Genomic DNA, 19,842 nt, shown 5'->3' with positions numbered 1-19,842 from the left:
CTTCTCCCTAAGGAGGTCTGAGGCAACTGACCAGGCCTTCAGGAGGTTATACCCAAGTTTCAGCTAGCTCGGAGGCTGGGTTGTTAATACCACATTCTAATTGGACAACCAACCTACCCTCCCCCTGGGGCACCACATTCTGATTGGATGCCCGACCAGCCTCCCCCTGGGGCACCATGTTCTGATTGGACACCAAGTTGATACCATTAAAGCAGCGAAGGATCTGATAGGCCGGTAGGGATGCAGGAATATGAGGCCAAGGGCTGAGCCCCCAGGTCAGAAAGGCCACTCACCCAGGCGCAGGAAGGAGAAGAAGAAGAGCCAGAAGAGGCACAGGATGGGAGCAGCCAAGGCCTGGTTCACTGCAGCAAAGTGGATCCTCTTCTCCAGCTTGGCGGGAAGGTAGGCGAAGTAGAGGTTGTGTCGATCCACCATGTGCTTGAGCAGAATGTAGATGAGGCCTGCAGAAGTGGGGCTGTGAGCTAGAGTCTTTGCTAGGCCCCAAGGGCATCTCTGCCCCTCTCCTCAGGATAGCAATTTTTGGCATGGAGAAGTGATCAGGCTGCTGATCTATGGCTTAAACCTGAAATTAGGCAAAATGTGCAACCTACCTGCTGGTTCTCTATTTCTCTCCTTTTCTGCATCTTTCCTCACTTTCTCCTGACCCCCAAAGAATGGCAATGTCTGTGATTCTGTCCCCATGGAACAATGAAATTCTAGAATCATCTTGGGAAAGGCTGTTTCACATGGAGATGCCTGGCCTCAATCTTCCTGGCCTCAGTCTTCCCGGCCTCAATCTTCCTGGCCCTCCCACACTGAACCCCCATACTTCAGCACCCCATGCCCTCCTTGCATCCTCACAGTCTACAGATGCCCAAAGATCGTACTCCAAGGGAAGGACACAGAAGGTGGGTGATACCTTTCCTACCTGCCAAGTTCTGTTTTTTGTTTGTTTTGCAGTACTGGGCATAGAACCTAGGACACTAGACATGCTAGGCATGCATCCTGCTAATGAACTACACCCCCAGTCCCTTTTGGTTAATTCTTTGGCAGTAAGTAACACAGTGCAGTAATAACCAAAGTTCTCACTTTGGAGATAAGGTTGTAGCTCTGTGTAGAGCAAGTTCTTTGCATGCACAAGGCCCTGGGTTCCATCCCCAGGGGAGTAAAAAAAAAAAAAATCAACCAAGAATAATATGGTCTGCTAGCCAGAGAACCTCACACCGGGACAAGTATACTAAGGGATTTCATAGCTGGGAAGCCAGTGGAAGGAATTTATTTAAAGATAAAATGAAATTTGGTGTCCCATGTTTTTTCTTGGCAGCTTTTGGTTCTAGTGGCTATAAGAGGTCCATTGTGTCCGGGATCCACAATGTCCTGGTGATGACTTTCCCTGGGAGGCTTGGTGGAATCAGCTGCCCACGTACCCTGGAACGGGCTCCAGGGCCACTTACCAAATGGCACGATGATGGGGCAGGTGATGCTGTAGGCCATGATGACAGTGAAGACGCACAGCATCCACGCATACATGGCTCCAAACTCATACTCGAAGGCCTGGTTCTGGAAGGAAGAGGTGGTAAGTAGCTCATGACACCGCTCAGTGCAGTCCAAGCGGGCCTACAAGCTGGGTTAGGGGGGACTTGGAAAATAGGAGACTTCTGGAAGTCTTTGCTATCCCTCCCCAAGCCTGATCCAGTTTCTCTGTGGTGCTGGGGATCAAACACAAGGCCTTGTACTTGCTAAGTAGGAGCTCTATCATGGAGCTCTATCCCCAGCCCAGGAATTAGTGGATTTTAGTTGTTTATATGTACGTATATGGGACCAAACTGGTTAAAATGTAAAAATCCTTGCCAGGCGTGGTGGTACACACTTAAAATCCCAGTGACTTGGGAGGCTGAGACAGGAGGATCACAAATTTGAGGCCAGCCTCATCAACTTAGGAAGACATTTCAAAATAAAAAGGTCTGGGGGTATAGCTTGGTGGTAAAGCTCTCCCTACTCCCCATCCCAAATTTAAACCCTAGTACAAAAAGGAAAAAAAAATCCCAAAGTTCTCTCCTGTAGCTCATGAGTTAGAGTGAAATCTAAATGGTGACATTCCAGGTTCCAAAGCAGCTTTGGCCCTGGATGAGGTTTGAGAAGCCTTTGGCCCAGCACTTAGCACTAGTAGGTGGCCAGGTAAATCCAGGTCAGGGCTCTAGCAAGGGAGTCAGAGATGGGATGGTACCTGCTTGACGTTCCGGCGGTCAGCGGCTGTCTTGGCCATGATCATGCGGAAGGTGTAGAGGATGAGGCCCGGCAGCCGCAGCAGCTCCATGCCGTTGCCGATGAAGGCTGAGGCGATGATGTAGTTCACAAAGAAGGCACCCTGGTCCGGCAGGAAGACGCACCTAGGGAACCCAGCAGGGTCTGTAAGCTGGCAGCCAGGGAGCCTCCTTCCCACCAGAGGGAGAGGCAGGAGCCCCTTGGAGGGCTTCAGCCTCGTTCTCTCATTCGGCATGTGTTTGTGGAGCACATCTATGTGCCAGGCGCAGAGACTGAAACTCAGCCTTCCACTCTGCTGTCCTTGCATTTACGTGCTGTCTGGGGGATACACACAAATGTCCAAATATACTGTATGCCGGGCAAGTGCTCCAGGGGAACTCAAGCAGGACGGGATGTCCGATGTTAGCAGGGTGGTGAGAGAGGCCTCTCTAATGAGCCTACACTCATGCAGAGACGTGAAAGAGCAAAACATGTAGATGCCTAAGCAGGGGGCGTTTCAGGCAAAGGGAACCCCAGACAGCCCCACCTCCAAGGAGGTGTGTGCCTGGCATTTCCAAGGAATAGCACAAGGGTGGGGGACCACGCAGACAGCTACTACTGTCATCCTCCCAGCTGCGTGCTGGATGAGGGCAGTGCTGGGAGGAGGGAGATATGGTCATGGGATTCTGGATCTATCTTAGAGATAGATAGACTGGGTGTGGTGTGGGAAAGAAAGGAGATAGGTGAACTCCAAGTTTTTTTTTTGCTGCAGAAACTAGAAAGACATTATGGAAGGGCGGGGAACTGTGGGAGGGCAGATTTGGGAATAAAAAGTCAAGCATTTGGTTTTGGGAAAATTAAAATCTGCAATGTCCAGCAGAGATCAGATGGAGTTGAGATAGGAATTGGGATTTGGATAGAAGAGTCTGCAGGTACAGTGTAGAGTGATTAACATGGGAGTGTCTGCTCTCTCAGTGTGTGTGCACGTGTGTGCTGAAAGCCACCCTGCCTCGGAGTTACATCCCCAGCAGCACTGAAGTCAGGGATGCACCTGAGGTCACCTAGAGGGGGACTATAGATAGAGAATCAAGTGTGAGCCCTCAGGTAGCTAATGTCTAGGTTAGGGAGATTTGAAGGATCTAGGAAGGTGCTGCCACTGGACAGGATTGCTGAGAGCAGAGGCCCAGAGCTGAGTGAAGATAGCGTTTCAAGGGAAGGGAGTTTCAATCAAATGTGTCAGATGTTGCTGATAAATCACAGAAGACGGGAACTAAGAGCTGTCCGTTGAATTTGGCAATCTGGAAGTCACTGTCAACCTAGACAAGAGCTGGGTGGGTACAGGCATGGCTGCCAGCTCTTGAATCATTGCTCTACCCAGGAAAACTCACTTAAAATAATTGGCTCCATCCTCACAGGTAGGAGCCAATGAAAACATACCCTTGGAAGAGTTAATCCCAGGCCTCTGGGCCTATATTTAGCCCCAAAGTACAATGCAATAGAGGCTGGGCTTAAATCTCAACTCTAATTAGCTGGGTAACCTTAAATGAGTTAACCAAAATCTCTGCATCTCAGTCTCCTCATCTGCAAAATGGAGATAATAACAATAGGTACCTCATAGCTTGTTACGAAGGTTAAATGAGAAAAAGATGTATAAAGGATTTAGCACAGCACTTTTGTGATTAACATTATTGTTCAGTGGGTGTGGTATAGGTCAACTATAAAACTAATAAAACACACATCAGCCATAAATTGAACCCCATTTTCCCAACAAAAATAATCCCTAGACCAGACAGTCTCTCCGGCTGCTGTGCTTAATTATTATCCTCCTTCCCTGCTCCCTGGCACCACAGAGACCCAGCAGTTCCTTTTCCCTGAGCAGCTCTGTGCTCAGTAAGTAAGAATCAAAGAATAGAAATGACTGTTGCTGAGTTTTGGCCTAAAAGATTAATCACATTTCTGCAAGGGTAGCACAAAGTGGGTCAGTTCCCCTGGTGTATACCAGGCACCTGTCAGGGGTATTTATAATGCCCCAGGCCCTACCGTTGGGGGTAGCAAGATGCCTGACTACCACCCCAGCCCTTCCACTGTGGCCCCGGACCGAGGACCTGTGGACCTGGACCCAGGACGGTGGTTCCAGAACTCCATCTGTCTGATACTTACTCCAATCTGATAGAGGTCTCAGAGGAAGTTTTGTCAAAGAGCCACCGGAAGAAAAAATCCAGACTGAAACACAAATGAATCTCAGTTTATTTCTTTTCTTTTTTGTAGTGCTGGGGATGGAACCCAGAGTCTCACACATGCTCTGCAACTGAACCACTGGGCTACCCACCCCCAGTTTAGTTCTAACACTCCGTGTGACCACGATATATTTTCATCTTGTTCCACTCTAAAAACAGGCCAGATCTTAAAATCTACCTTTGTTCTCTACAATGCCTCTTACTACAACGTAAGTCATTAGGGCTTTTTAAAAGTTTTTTTTGAAACTTCCCTCCCTCCTTAAGATAATCACAGCTCTGATTAGACCCTCCCTAAGAAGAAGTCCCTAATAAGTTCTGTGTGCAGACTTTTTTTTTTTTTTTAAGGAAGATGATATTTTCAGGAGAATCAATTAACCAGTACAACTGGAACCCAAGTAAACAGCACAGGCTTAAAAGTTGTTAGGGAGTTGCATCTGCTCCAAAACTATTCACATTCTCCTTGGGGCAAGCCTTCCCAGAGGTGGCCCTAATTCTGAATTTAGGACAGGAGGCAGAGGTGTATACCTGGTGAGGCCCAGGGAGGGCAGAATCAGCACCATGAAGATCAAGAATATGTAGACCTTGGTCATCATGATCCGGTTTTCTCCTGACCTGCAGGAAGTCAGAGATGAGTATTTATGGTCCCCCAAAAGCTCCAGGTGCTCCCAGTAAGGCCCTGCTATGTGCCCATTGCCCTGGCTTGGAGTGTCAGAGACGCCCTTTTTAGTGGGGGGATGTTGAGGCTCTGGCACTCACTTGGTCCAGTGAGACTCCAGCAGCGTAGAGTAGTAGACAATGGATGGGAGCAGGGCCGAGAAGGACCAGAGGAGGAGTGTTGGGAAGAATTGGCTGACAATCGGGTTCTGGAAGACAAAGTCCATAGCAGAGAGACTTGGAGGGGCTCTGGGCCACAGGGGCTGACCTGAGGGCATGGTGGCTCAGTGGACTCTTGGGGCAGAGTCTTGGTCATCCTCCAGAATCAATGTTGTGCTGGGTACAGGGTAGACAGTTCTCAAATGTTGATCAAATAAACAATAATAGCCCCTTATGATTCTATAGCTCTTTATAGCAAAGAAGGCAATTTCACACATAACAGAACTCCATTTATCTGATGGACAACGTCTCTGTTCCCTACAGAAAATGAATGGCTGATGCTAAGGAAGACCAAAGCTTAAGGCCAGGGCCCCTCTCCAGTTGGCCTTTCCACTCAGCTCCCACTGGTCCAACTGCAGTTTACCAGGATGCTGTGCTGTTTGATCCCAATCCTGTTATGCTGGTTATACTTGTTATTGTCATTATATGACTTAACTTATTATTTTCACTGATTAAATGGACATCAAAATAGGAAGAAATTCTCTTTGAATACTAAACTGGGGCTGAGAGTGTAGTTCAGTGACAGAGTATTTGCCATCACCCATGTGAGGCCCTGGTTTCCATCCCCAGCACCTTGAAAAACAAATAAACCAACCAATGAAAGAAAGGGAGAGGAAGAATGAACAAATGAACTAAGCTGGATATTTTGAAAAGATTTTTTTTTTTTTTTTTAAAGAGAGAGTGAGAGAGAGGAGAGAGAGAGAGAGAGAGAGAGAGAGAGAGAGAGAGAATTTTTAATATTTATTTTTTAGTTCTCGGCGGACACAACATCTTTGTTGGTATGTGGTGCTGAGGATCGAACCCGGGACGCACGCATGGCAGGCGAGCGTGCTACCGCTTGAGCCACATCCCCAGCCCCATTGAAAAGATTTATAAAGGCAATTTCTTAAAAGTGCTGTTGAATTAGATAAGAGTAAATTAACTGTAAAAGACCAAGAGATATGAAATCTAGGAGGTTTTGTACTTGGAATGGCTTTGCAAGTATCTTTTAAGTCCTTGCTTTGCTTTATTTATCTATTTTTAGGTGCTGGGGTTAGAACCAGGTCCTTGCACAGGCTAAGTACTTGCTCTACCACTGAGCTTTGTCACCAGACTAAATTCTTACTGTATTTCAAAGAAACCCAAGCTGGAATCACAAATGATGAAATAAGAGTGCAATTTATGTAAAACAGACAAAGAGGAACCCAACCCAGCAAATCCATCTTCAAAAGAACAGATCTTGTCACTATAAAAGATTACCAAAGGAAATAAGCATTTACCTGCTGTAAATCTAAATCAAACTGCTGGATGTATACCTAGGTAGCCTTTTATCACATGCCAGATAAGAGCTCCACCCACAAACCAGCTCGCTGGATCATTATCACAACCTGAGCATTCTATGGCAGGTATTCCAACCCCAGCTCCTGGGTGAAACACTCACGATCAGAATTCATTACCCAGGGATGATTAGCCCAGTGGAATTGGAAAAAAGAAAAAGAAAAAAGATCCAGGTAGATATTTTAGCAAAGTTAAGTATGGGAAAATTGTTTCTCAATAGATGTCTATTTAAAGGGTGTTCAGGCTGTTATTCTAATGATTCATCTTTGCTTTTTGTTTTGTTTTGTTTTTGAAACATGATCTCACTAAGTTGCTGAGACTGACCTCGAATTTGCAATCCTGCCTCAGCCTTCCAGGTTGCTGGGATTACAGCTGTGTGCCACCACATCTGGCCATCTAAGGTGGGTTTTTTGTTGTTGTTGTTTGTTTGTTTGCTTTTTGTTTTGGTATCAGAAATTGAACCCAGGGGTGCTTAACCATTGAGCCATATCCCCCCCTTAACTTAAATTTTTGTTTTTTATTTTGACACAGGGTCTTGCTATGTTGCTCAGACTGGCCTCAAACTTGTGAACCTCCTGCCTCAGCCTCCCAAGCTACTGGGATTACAGGAATGGGTCACTGTGCCCCAGCTAAGGTATTTTGAAAATCATTCATTAACTATATAGAATAAACTACTTTAAAACGAGATTATGAGAAACTAAAACATAAAGAAATCATCATCCATGATCCTGCCACCCCAATCAACAAAGTGCTTTTCATTCTTTCCTGTCCCTTCTCCATAGTGTCTACTATTTACACGAATCACCGTATATTCCCTGGAACCATTGATTAGAGATAATTTGACATTCTGCTTTTATCATAAGTCCCTTCTCTGTGCCACAAAACCTTTATAATTTTTATTAGATGCTTAACATTCTATCAGGCTGAATATATCTCATTCAGCTCAAATGATGCCTCCTGTTGAGCATTTTTAGATTGATTCCATTAACTTAATATATGTATCTATATAGACATAGTAACTGTAAAAACACTGTAATACACATGGTCATGCTTTTAAACCCCTGCTTGGGGTTTAAAAGTGCAGACATGAGCTGAGTAACTTGGCCTCCTGGTTCAGTCCCCCCAAACCCTTTGACCCTCATTCCTCCCCCACCCATGATGCCCTTCTCTTGCTGGCCCTCCTGGATGGGCCTCGCAGCACAGTCACTCACATTTAATGCATGGATGGGTTTGGTGACATTGAACTTGTCCATGGTGGACAGGATGATGGAGGGTGTGGTCAGGAAAAACAGCACTATGAAGAGGGTGAAGTTGATGCCCAGCCACTGGAGCCACCAGCGGAGGCCCTGGATGGAGAGGTTCTTCCTGCAGAGGGGGGGACACAGGCCCAAAGGCTTATCTCCCAGGCATAGGCCAACAGTGCCAGCAGTGCTTAGGTGGGTGAGAAGGTCAGATTTAGACACGCCAGGAGACCAGCCTGGGAGTGCTGGCTGAGTGCGTAGTACTTGGCCTTCAGGAGTAAAGTCAAGTTCTCTGCACTGGCCTTCAGCTACAAGAAGGTCGAGTTTCAGTTCCCCAGCTCAGACGGAAAAACACTCTTCACTGCTGACGTGGCTCCTCGCCAGAGTCTGGGAACCAAAACCTACTAAAGAGACGTCACGAGCACCCAAACGGACCAAACAGAGCTCCAGCATGACCTTTTTTCGACATCTGCAATGCCCTGTGACTAACAACACATTCTTCCCAATGGTACCATAGGTTGGGGTGCAAGGAGGTAACAGGCAGAGAAAAAGGGGCACAGGCACAGCTGGAGCCTGCTCTGGACCCTCATTTCCACCAAGAACAGACCCACAAACCAATCCCAAGTTTGAACCAGCGAGCAAAACTGTCAGAGGCTAAACTTAAATTCAGTGGAGACAGGCATCCAGAACTCCTTCTGTGCAGGTACCAGAGACCACTCTGGTCAGGCAGCCAGGCTGGGCCTCCATCCTCAGCATCCACTATACTTAAGTCTCCTCCGTGGCTCTGGGGATAGCTTGGCTCACCAGCTGTGCAGTATGTGTAATGTGGTAGCCATAAGCTACATGTGTTAATGAGCACTTGAAATATGGTCTCAACTGAGAAGTGTTAGAAGCATAAAATATGCAATAGCTTTCTAAGACTAAGCCTGTAAAAGAGAATGTAAAGAAGTCTCAATTAAAAAATATAATTACATCTGCCAGAGTTAACATTTTGGATATATTAGGAGAGATATATTATTAACATTAACTTGAATGGTTTCCTTTTTTAACAGACCTACTAGGAAATTTAAATTACATATAGAGTTCATATTATCTTTTTGCTGGACACTGTTTGAATGCTAGCGAGAAATAGTGGAGGCAAGAACTAGGTGTGGCCATCCCAGTTGGGCCACATAGAGTACATCATGGCACCTGGGCCCAGTGAATTACACGAGACATGTGTAGATCTCCACTGAATGTCAGGTCACACCTATGCCCTGGGTGACAGGATGGCCAGCAGGAGCCCAGGTCTCTCTTCCACCCCTTCCCTAGCCTGGGAGCTCACCAGCAGATGTCCTCTGGGTATGAGGCAAAGGTGACTGTCCAGTTGGAGATGCACAGTTCTCTGCTGTAGGAAGACGGCTGGGGCTCACCTTTGCACCGAAGGCCCTGACACTTGCAGGCGTTGAAGTCTTTCAGGATGCTGCCAAGAAATGCAGAACCAGTCAGGGCCCAGCTCAGCTGAGGTACCACATACATCAAACGGTGCCAAGGAAAAGTGGGAGCCGCACGGCACAAGTCTTTGCTTTAACATTCTCTTATTGTAGTGAAAGAGGTGTCATGCTTGGCACACCATGTCTTTTTTAAGTTTTTTTTTTTTTAATCCTTACCCTGCAGCAAAGGATTACTGGTCCCATCTCATACACAAGGAAACAGGCTCACCAAGTTAGTCCGCTGTTTGCACTTCCCCGACACAATGCTCCTCCGAGGGCCACTCCCTCCACCTGCCCATGAGGCTGGAGCTCTGATCCGATCCTGCTGCCAGCCCCGGGGATCATATCTTCCCTTCACCCCTAGCCTGACAGCATTAGGCCACATCACACACTTCCTGATCCTAAACTCTCTCCCAGGACACCCACCTGCACCCTCATCACTTCCACTCTTTCCCCCTTTGGCCTCCCATGAAGAACCCAACACCTCTGGACTCCTGTCTCCCTTCCTACTGGCCTCCTCCCACCCCTGGGTCTGAGGCAGGGACCCCAGTGAGTAACATCCAAGAGTCCATATCCAAGGTCATCATGCCAGAGTCAGTGAAGGCAGGGGAAGGGGCACCGGTGTGACCTCCTCCTTTCCTCATCCCACTCCCAACCTGCACCCTGCTGTTCCCAAGGCAAGGTGAACACCAAGGTCTCAGGTGTAGGAGCACTTTATGAGTTTATAGCTCTAGGCTTCCCAAAGCTGTGAATACCATAGTGTCCCCCATGGGTCCTCCCTCCCAGCTACACATTGGGCCTGTGAGCAGAAGCCCCTGCGATTCCAGAGCAGATGTCTGCAAGGAGGGAGCATCCACTCAGAATGCTAGACACAAAGCCAAAGGGAAGGATCCCTGGAGCAGCTGGTGAGAGCCTGGCAGTGGACCAGGCCACATCAGCCCAACAGGGGTCAGCTGAATCACCCCAGGCCAAGCCCTGTCAGCTGTCACACAAACATGGGTTGGGCTCCCTGAAGGAGGAATGGTAGGACGCTCTCTACCCAGAAGAGAAAGCAAGTTATCCAGATGGAGCCTGGGAGTCAGCTAAGAAAGGGCCCGGGATGGGCTCCTACTCACTAGGTGGCCATGGACTTCTCCTGGAAGGTGACAAAGGCCATCCCCAGGGGCTGATCCTGGACATGGCATTCCTCTGCCGAGATCCTCTCTATCAGCCTGTCCTTCAGGCGTGTGTAGTAAGAGATGGCATCCTCCTGCCAGAAGACACAACCCCATGGGGTGATGCGGCCCTGGATAGGTGTCAGGGGCACCCCCACGTCAGTGCCCATGCTCCTGGCAGGGATGTGGGGCCCTCACCCGCTCACAGCCCTGCACTTCACAGCAGCAAAACTGGCCACAGGGCTTGGGGTTGATGAGGGTTGCCCGACCAGTCTTCATTTGCAGATTTGTGTAATAAGTCAGGCTCTTCTCTGTCTTCTTTCTGTAGAGGTGAGAGTGGGGTTGGAGACAGGGCACAAGTTTCAGACTCACAGTTCTATGGACAGGGGTCCCTTGCACACAGTCTGTCACCAGGGCCCCATGCATACCATCTGTCACCAGGACAGAATGGGAGTTGAGTTTTGTGAACCACAAAAGGGAAAGACTACCCTTCTCCCTTCTCAGTGGAGGGATCCCAGGCTAGCAAGGAAGAAGTTGGATATTCAGGGGACAAGGGGTCAGAAAGCTCCAGGACAGGTGAACCAAGGCACACTCCAGCAACCCTCCCTTACCTCTCCTTGCACAGGTAGATGAGCTTGGCCACGTTGTAGCACAGCTGGACATCCACCACCTCACACGTGGGATATGCATCCCTGTGGCCAGGGCAGGCCAAGGCAAAAGACAGGTCATTAGAAGAGTGACCAGATCAGGAAGGACAAATTGCCCCCAATCACCAATGGAAAGAATGGTAAAGCATTCAGGCTGCTAGTTTCTGTGCCAGCAGAGACCTCTTTTCTATTTGTCTTTTATTCCCCCAAAGGGGAAAATTTTTGAAATCTGAAATTTTGAAGTTTGAAAAAAATGTTGTTGTTTTTTTTCTTTTGGTGATGCTGGGCTAGAACCCAGGGCTTTGCAAATATGCTAAGAAAGCATTCTACCCCTGACCTTCATCCCCAGCCCTTTATATTTTTGGAGATAGAATCTCAAAAAATTGCCCAGGTTGGCCTTAAATTTGTGTTCCTCCTGCCTCAGCCTCCCAAGTAGCTGGGATGACAGGTGTGCACTACCACATCTGGCCAAAGAGACATTTTTTTTTTTAATATCCTGAAGGTAACTGTCTTAAAACTGACAAGTTCATATCTACTTGGCTTTCAATCAGCAGGTACTTCTCATGGGGAAATTTGAATATATCAGGGCTGGGGTGTGGCTCAGTGGTGGAACTTGCCCTGGGTTCCATCCCCACCACCAAACAAACACCCAAACAAATCCCACATCTATTATTCCTTCTACCTATCCAAAGGAAGAGATTTATCATTTGTCCTAGGGTAATATCTATCCTGGGCTATCATTGAAATCCTAGTCAGTTCATAAACTTTGTGAAGGTCAGAGACCTTCAGCAGGTCTAATGAAAGCAACACATTCCAAACAATCAAGTGTCTACACAAATATCAACAATCAGCAGGGGCTGGGGATGTGGCTCAAGTGGTAGCGTGCTCGCCTGGCATGCGCGAGGCGCTGGGTTCGATCCTCAGCACTACATAAAAATAAAATAAAGATGTTGTGTCCACCGAAAACTAAAAAAAAAATATATAAAAAAAACCAATCAGCAAAATATGTACTCAATTAGTATTGGCCAGGTACTGTTATATATGTTAATATATGTAATCCTCATCATAACCTGTGAGTTTTTGACATTATTTTATTTTTTGGCAGTACAGGGGATCCAACCTAGGGCCTCGCACATGCTAGGCTAGCACTCTACCACTGAACTGCATCCTCATCCTTTGTCCCCATTTTACAAATGTAAACTGAAACCCACAGATTCTAAGTGGCTTTGCCCAAGGTCACATAACTTGTGAGTGGTTGATGTCCATTGCCACCACACAATGTCATCTCACCATACACACAATTGTACTCTTGGGGACATCAAGACCATGTCAATCTCCACTCACTACTCTTCTAAGTAGTGGCAAAAAAAAAAATCCTGATAAGCTTACATACTAGTGAGAGGACAGCCCATAGATGTGGAAATTATTCAACTAATCAATAGGACTATTTCAGGTCCCAATAAGAGCTTCGAGGAAGAGATGCCCCATTTAAGTATCTCTGCTACAAGGGAAATTCACACATGGATTGCAATAGCATTCACTAAGAAGGATTCCTAAAATAGGAAAAAGTGTGAGTCATACAATGTTTGCTTGGGAATGAGGGGACCTTTCTTTTCTTCTTTCAGTGTGTACGTGAAGTGGAACTGCTATTTCCAAAAGCTGCCTCGCAGGCAATTTGGGGGAATTGTTTCAAGGAATAGAGAAAAATGATTGTGGTGTTGAGACTTTATACAAAGTGATTATTTCTAAAATACTTGCAGTTTCTGAAAAAACATTAAATATTCATTCAATAAATTGTAAATATTCCTTTCACAATTCTGTTTATAGTAATAATTTGCTTAGCAAGTGCTTTCTTTCTTTTTTTTTTTAAGAGAATTTTTTTCAATATTTATTTTAGTTTTCGGCGGACACAACATCTTTGTTTGTATGTGGTGCTGAGGATCGAACCCGGGCTGCTCGCATGCCAGGCGAGCGCGCTACCGCCTGAGCCATATCCCCAGCCCTAGCAAGTGCTTTCTTCATAAAAAGCACAAAGTTAAACTGTAGCCCACTTTTAGTGCATGCTATAAATTAGTGACTGCTGAATTGATAGGAAAGACCTCAGTAAGGGAGCTTGACCTTCAAGTCCTCCAGCCCTGAGCCTTGGGGGCCTGTTGCTCCACCCCACCCCCTTGCCAGTTGTTCCCTTGGAGGCTCTGGGGCTTTTTCCTGCCTTCAGCTATACAGATCCTCCTGCCTCCACCTACAGAAATTGCACCTGAGGGTCAGCAGGGTCTGTTGGAAAGGAGGTTTTACATGGAAAGCCAGAGCTGGGCAGAGTGCTCCAGCAGAGTGCTCCTTCTGAGTGAGTGGATAAGCCAACAAATGCAGGCACCTGAGATCCTTCTGCCACAGACTGTAGTTCGTGGTTGGCAGAAAAGCTCAGCTTACATATCTCTTACTTGGCAAAGTAGACACTCAGACTCCAGGGTGAACAATTTTCTTTTCCCACATACTCTCAAGATGTTTCTTTGCATCTGTGCCCTGGTCCACACTCTGGACACTATAATCACTGTGGGGCAGCCATGGTTGCTTGCAGAGAATGGGCCACCCCACCCCATCCCTTGCATAGCACAAACAGAGCCAGCACATAGCAGCCATTCAATACCTTTGTGGCAGTGCCAGTCCTTCTCGGATCTCACCTGCATACCCAAGTGGAAGATGTAAGGTGCTCACCTAAGGTACCTGCCTGAGGGTACTATGCTAGGACTATCCTCTGGGACTATCCCAGAGCTTCCCAGCCTTGGTTTAGGAAGCCCTGGGATACAGAGAACAGAGCATCTAGACCAGTCCTAGGTTGATGACCATCCAGTCTTTACAGAACTACACCAATCAAGGCCTCTGCTTGACTACAGAATGCTCCCTGACAACTTCTCAACATCCTAAGCTGTCCCCTGGAGGGACTCAGCTCCCCTTCTGTGTCCCTCAGCCCTGCTTACCGAAAGTGGCTCTCCACTGTCTCTTTTTTGGTATCTCTGGAGAGTCCTGTGATGAATAATGTCCTTCTCACCTGCCAGAAAAACATGACAGGAAGAAAAGTCACTGAGGCAAGCCGGGTTCTGAGTGGGCCAAGGTTTGTACCCCATTCAAGCCTCCTGAAAGAAAACAATAGAAAATTAGACAGCTTGGGTTTCCTCTTCTCATGGCCTTGGCAAGCCCTGGAGCATGTTATTTACACAGCATCCCCTTCTGGGATACAGAAGAATCCATTTACAAAGCAACTCTCTGAGCCTCCTTTGCAGGGCAGGAGACTGAGAAAGAACCCAGAGAAGATTGTGATTCAAATGGGTCACACAGAATACAGAGGAAGACCCAGGCCTGGAACCAAGTCACAGAAAGAAGGACTGCCTCAATCTAAACTTTTTTTTTTTTTTTTCTGTTTCTGGTTGGTTTTTGCACTTGAACCAGAGCCTTGTGCATGCTAGCCAATCACTGTACCACTAAGCTACACCCCTAGTCCCTCAAACTAAACTTCTTTACTCAGCGTCAGAAAGTACAAGTCCAAACCCCAAAGATCAAAGAACGAGTTAGCAAGGGTGTGGATGGAGCAGGGAATTCAATCAGGTCCATGCTGGAAGGGGAACACCACACAGCTCAGCATGTAAGACAAAAATAGCCAGACATTGACTCTCTCTTGGCCCACTCTATTCTACTTTACAGAGTGTTACTTCTCACTTTCATTTTCAATAAATCTATGCTTTGCTGGTTTAAAAAAAAAAAAAAAGAATGATTTGGGGCAAAATATCCAAATCTTTTATTTTATTTATTTATTTGTTTGTTTGTTTGTTTGTTTATTTATTTATTTATTTGGTACCAGGGATTGAACTCAGAGTCACTCAATCCCTGGGCGACGTCCCCAGCCCTATTTTGCATTTTATTTAGAGAGAAGGTCTCACTGAGTTGCTTAGAGCCTCGCCATTGCTGAGGCTGGCTTTGAACTTGCAATCCTCCTGCCTCAGCCTCCCAAGCTGCTGGGGATTACAGGAGTGCACCATCTTGTTTAGCAAAATATCCAAATCTTAAAACAATCTACAGGAAATTAAAACAACAACAACAACAAAAAGATAATGTCAAGTGAGAGTATGATTATCCAGGCAGATTCTAGAGGCTCCTCCCTGAGCTCATTGCTGTCATGGTCCAATGGCTCAACTGGGAGGCTGTTCCCCTCTGGCTCCCACCCACGCCCCTCCTCACACATGTCCCAGACCCCCTGCCTCACTTACCAGGCTCTCTTCTTTGTACTTGATGGACTGGGTGTGGTGCCGCATGAAGCCCACGGTGAGGATGAGGTAAATGACAGCAAACATGGTGTGCAGCCAAAGAAGGTCATTGCTAAGGAGGAACACCACCTAACATCAGGGCTGTGCTCCCAGGCAACAGGGTTGGGGGCATGGGCTGGGGCCAGGTGACCCTCAGTGGGCATCATGCTGAGTGCCAATGGTTTCATCACAAGAGAGCATCCAACAGAGGCCATGTAGCCAATGCCCCTTCACCCTTATAAATACTTCAGAGAGGTCCCTGTCCCTATCCTGAAAAATGAACTCTAGATCCACGGGACCCTCTGTGATTCCTAAACCCCCTGCAAACAGCAGCTGCCTGCGTCGTGTTCACACCCCCAGCTTCAAGAGGCTTCCAGACATAGCCTGCTGCTCTGGACTCCCTCCAGCCTACCCTGGCTCCTCCCCGGTTTCACCCATCAGCACCCCCATACCAACGGGTCCATACTTACCCAGTCTGCAGGTTTGCAATTGTTGTTCTTCCAAAGCTATAAGGATCTTTGTCTGTGGAGAAGCACAGATAATTTGTTCCGGTTCACATTGGGGAAACAGGAAGGGCATAACCAGCCTTGGTTTGGAGCAAGGACACCTGGACCAGTCCTAGGATGATGTCCATCTAGTCTTTTCAGAGCTACCCCAACCAAGGCCTGACTCCAGAATGCTCCCTGACAACTTCTCAATCTAACGTGCAGGTAAAGCCAGAATTTTAATTCATCTTGTTTTGAGATTTACAAAAACAGAAATACTTTGAGAAAACAAGAAACATCCTAAGCTGTCACCAAAACTGAGATTGGGAATCGCTGGTGTTATAGGTGGATTCGTGATGGCATCTTGGAAGCTGGGGAGATGTGATTCCACACTGATTTTGACTAAGCATCTACCAGATCCTCAACTGTGGCCTCCTGATTTGGGTGAGGACAGGAAAGTATAAAACACTTTCTAAAATTCCCTGATCTGATTCCATAAATGTTTGGGTCTTTTTTCCCTTCTTTTTAGATAGATCCAGAAACTGATATTAAGGGGGTCTCAGTTTTTGATCCACATTTGGAGCAGAGTCTCCTCTAGATCTTTAGTCAGATGGAAAAATTTTCAAAAGTCACCTTAATGCTGTCTCACATCTGAACAGAGTCCTGACTCCTGGGCCTGGACTATCACAATGAACCCTTTCCCCAGGGCCACTCCTCTGCACCATCCCAACACTGATGAGGATGAGAAGAAGTGTTACCTAGCAAGTCTCCTGAGAGGTTGACAGGCAGGATGACACACAGGGACAAGAAGCTGACCACCACCAGCAGGAAGATGATGTGCCTCTGGAAAGACAGGTAGTGGATGGCATCCTCCCCACACCACTCCAGGATCTGGTCATCACTGGCCAAGACACACATGGAATCTTAATAAGTAGTGATAACAGCTGGGCCCTGGCATGGATTGGCTTATCTAATCCTTATGACAATCCTGTGAGATACTCTGATATTATTCCTCCTTTTTTTTTTTAATATGTGTGGATACAAAGGTACAGAAAATTGCATAGCTTTCAGGCCTACACAGTTTGTAACAGTAGAGCTACGTCATAATTTTCAGGACCTACTCTCTTACTAGTGGGGCAAAGGTACTGCTGCTGCCCCACTTCATATTGCCAGAAACATCTGTGCCCATGTTATGCAAGTGTGAGGTATGTAGACACACAGACCCTTTCTGCTGCTGGAGGTCACATTTGGATTTGGAGTGTGCCCAGGCCCATGGTCCCACCCTTTCTCCTGTCTCCCCTGCAGGTGAGGTGACAGAGAAGGTGACCCAATGTTCATCCAACTGCACCTGCCACCTCCCTGTGTCCCTGGCCATGGCCCCAGAGACAGAGAGGTGGTAGTCTGCTCCACCATTTTCCACCCTCTGAAGTGCCGCATTAAGAAGCTCTGGGTCAGCTGGGAAACTGGAAAATTCTAGGCTCAGACAGCCAGAATTCCTTGCTGCAGAGGGAAAGGGGGCAGGTGCTCCACTTGTTCTCACTCTCCTGACAGGAAGGGATCCCAAGACCCTCCCTTCCAGAAGGCCTGGAAAGCAATGCACTGGAAGAGCTCAGAGAAGCAAGTATAGCATAAAAGAACCAGTCTGAAAGGTGTCAGTGTGGGCTTTGCGGTCAGAAATCCAGTTCAAGCCAGGCGAAGTGGTGCATGCCTGTAATCCCAGTGGCTCAAAGGCTGAGGCAGGAGGATCGCAAATTCAAAGCCAGCCTCAGCAACCACTGAGGCACTAAGCAACTCAGTGAGACCCTGTCTCTAAATAAAATGCAAAATAGGGCTAGGGTTGTGGCTCAGTGGTTCAGTGACCCCGAGTTCAATTCCCAGTACAAAAAAAAAAAAAAAAATCCAGTTCAGCCACCTCTGTGTGAGAGCAGATCCTACGGCCTACCTGAGCCTCCGCCCAGAACAGGAAACTGTCCACTACCTACTTCATCAGCCTAGTAAGATTCAAAAAGACAGTGATCACCAAGTACCAAATGCTGCAACTGAGCACCAGAGGATACTTAGAAATATGCATGTGAATGTGACTTCTGCTTCCTCTCCATCTCCAGGACAAAGCTTGGCAATGATTACATGCTTTCACTTCTAAATAAGCCACCCCTCCTCTATATTTTAACATCACTGAAATGGGGTGTGCCCTACAGTTATAGTTGATGGTAGCTTAAATGGCAGCATTTTCTTGCTTTTAGTGTTATGCAGAATAATATATAGCTTCCAATGATGGCTTCTTAGACTCAAGTGGCAGAGCAAAGATTTCTCCAGCCCCTGTAATCCCAGCTCCTTTTACATGAGAGGTGATAAACCAGTTCTTAATCACCAAGAACCTCTCTTAGATTTCTCTCCATGGGCTCCAAGTTTTTTAAAACAGAAAACTTTTAAACAAATAAGCCAAATGTATTTTACTTCTCCACTTTTCACTCATTCAAAAATATGTACACCTGCCTAACAAAGCTTTTACCCACATCTAGACAATGTTAAATATTAAGTAGAATAATTCCTGCTTAAGGGAAAAAAAAATAATGTTAGCTATGTAGCAACATGAAAGAAAAGGACATCATAGAATTGATGAAATATAGTGGCTGCAGAGCATTGAGTAAGTTCCTCTCTCTGGGCTTTCGATATGACACAGGTCTAGCCCAATTCAAATGAACTAACACATGAGAGATAAATTGTTGACTTTGGTGGGAGTTGTTCCCAGAGAAACTGGCAGGAGACAGAGCCATGTGATGCCAGTGAACTCTGGCCTGCATCAGGAGGAGAGGTGGTTTATTTAGAATATTTTGAAATTCCATGGATTATTCTGGGGAAAAAAAAAAAGTTCATTGCTACTTTAAGAAACCTTGGGGAGGCTGGGGTTGTGACTCAGTAGTAGAGTGCTCGCCTAGCATGCATGAGACACTGGATTTGCTGCTTAGCACCACATAAAAATAAAATAAAGATATTGTGTGTTCACCTAAAACTAAAACAAAGAAAGAAATTTTGGGGTCCAACTGCAGTTTGGAAACCCTGAACGGTGTACCTCCAACAGAACTGTGTACCCTCCAGCATCTAGGCTTCAGTCCTACAGGCCTCCCTGTGACCCTGATTCAGGAGCCTCAAGGGCCACCTTTATTTTTAGTCCCCACATATTGCTTTGGACCTGAACTGAAAAGTATCTAAGAGATCACCTCTCAGGATCAAGCATCTTGGCTTTTTCCTCCTGATTGATCAAACACCTGAACAAAGAAGCCCAAACAAAGCCACCTGTCCCCAGCAGCTGCCCTCTAGTGTACTCACTGCAGGCGGAAGATCGCAGTCAGCCAGGGGCAGCATCCCTGGAAACAGAGAGAACAGGGATTGGCATCCAACATCTGTGTCTTGGGGGAGGTAGATGTAATCATTATCCTTGAGATTATGTTCTTTGCAAGATGTTCCCCATGCCTGGAATTCTTGCTGAAGTCTATCAAATTTTGACAATTAGTGTTATCACATAAGCTCCAGGGTCACATCACAAAACATGGGTCAAGAGCAATAATGACAGGCAGAGTGGTTCAGGACTATAATCCCAGCTTCTCAGGAGGTGGAAGCAGGAGGATAGAGTATGAGGTTGGGGAAACTTAGCAAGACCTTGTCTTTAAAAAAAGAAAAAAAAAAAAAACAAGAAGTGCTAATGAAAGCTCAGGGCAGACGCAGAGAAAGTGATATGGGCTTCCATTAGACCGTTTCAAAGTTGACCTAATGAGGTAAGACAATGAGAGGAAACAAGCCTAATAAATTGAACAATCCCCTGGAGTGAGATTTAGAGAGAGAAAAGGGTGTGTGTGTGGGTTTTACTGTCCTT

At 46.6% G+C, this 19,842-nt stretch overlaps 1 protein-coding gene across 1 annotated transcript in view; it reads right to left on the bottom strand.

Moving 5' to 3' along the window:
• Positions 1–19,842, bottom strand: part of Tmem63a (transmembrane protein 63A) — a 38,074-nt gene that overhangs the window by 3,863 nt on the left and 14,369 nt on the right. Inside the window, exons 5-20 of the mRNA XM_026405731.2 lie at positions 19,299–19,336; positions 16,727–16,869; positions 15,954–16,005; positions 15,448–15,556; positions 14,164–14,234; positions 11,150–11,230; positions 10,737–10,860; positions 10,500–10,633; positions 9,237–9,374; positions 7,883–8,036; positions 5,238–5,344; positions 5,007–5,093; positions 4,405–4,467; positions 2,228–2,390; positions 1,455–1,560; positions 294–461 (exon numbers count right to left, since the gene is read on the bottom strand). Of these exons, the coding sequence (XP_026261516.1) occupies positions 294–461; positions 1,455–1,560; positions 2,228–2,390; positions 4,405–4,467; positions 5,007–5,093; positions 5,238–5,344; positions 7,883–8,036; positions 9,237–9,374; positions 10,500–10,633; positions 10,737–10,860; positions 11,150–11,230; positions 14,164–14,234; positions 15,448–15,556; positions 15,954–16,005; positions 16,727–16,869; positions 19,299–19,336 (1,738 nt within the window). The remainder of the gene's footprint in view (positions 1–293; positions 462–1,454; positions 1,561–2,227; positions 2,391–4,404; positions 4,468–5,006; positions 5,094–5,237; positions 5,345–7,882; positions 8,037–9,236; positions 9,375–10,499; positions 10,634–10,736; positions 10,861–11,149; positions 11,231–14,163; positions 14,235–15,447; positions 15,557–15,953; positions 16,006–16,726; positions 16,870–19,298; positions 19,337–19,842) is intronic.

Source organism: Urocitellus parryii, chromosome 9 (assembly GCF_045843805.1).
Source record: "Urocitellus parryii isolate mUroPar1 chromosome 9, mUroPar1.hap1, whole genome shotgun sequence".
In the NCBI taxonomy this organism is placed as follows: Eukaryota; Metazoa; Chordata; class Mammalia; order Rodentia; family Sciuridae; genus Urocitellus; species Urocitellus parryii.
The sequence above is the reverse complement of the archived record's forward strand: the minus strand, read 5'-3'. Positions and strand labels throughout refer to the sequence as shown.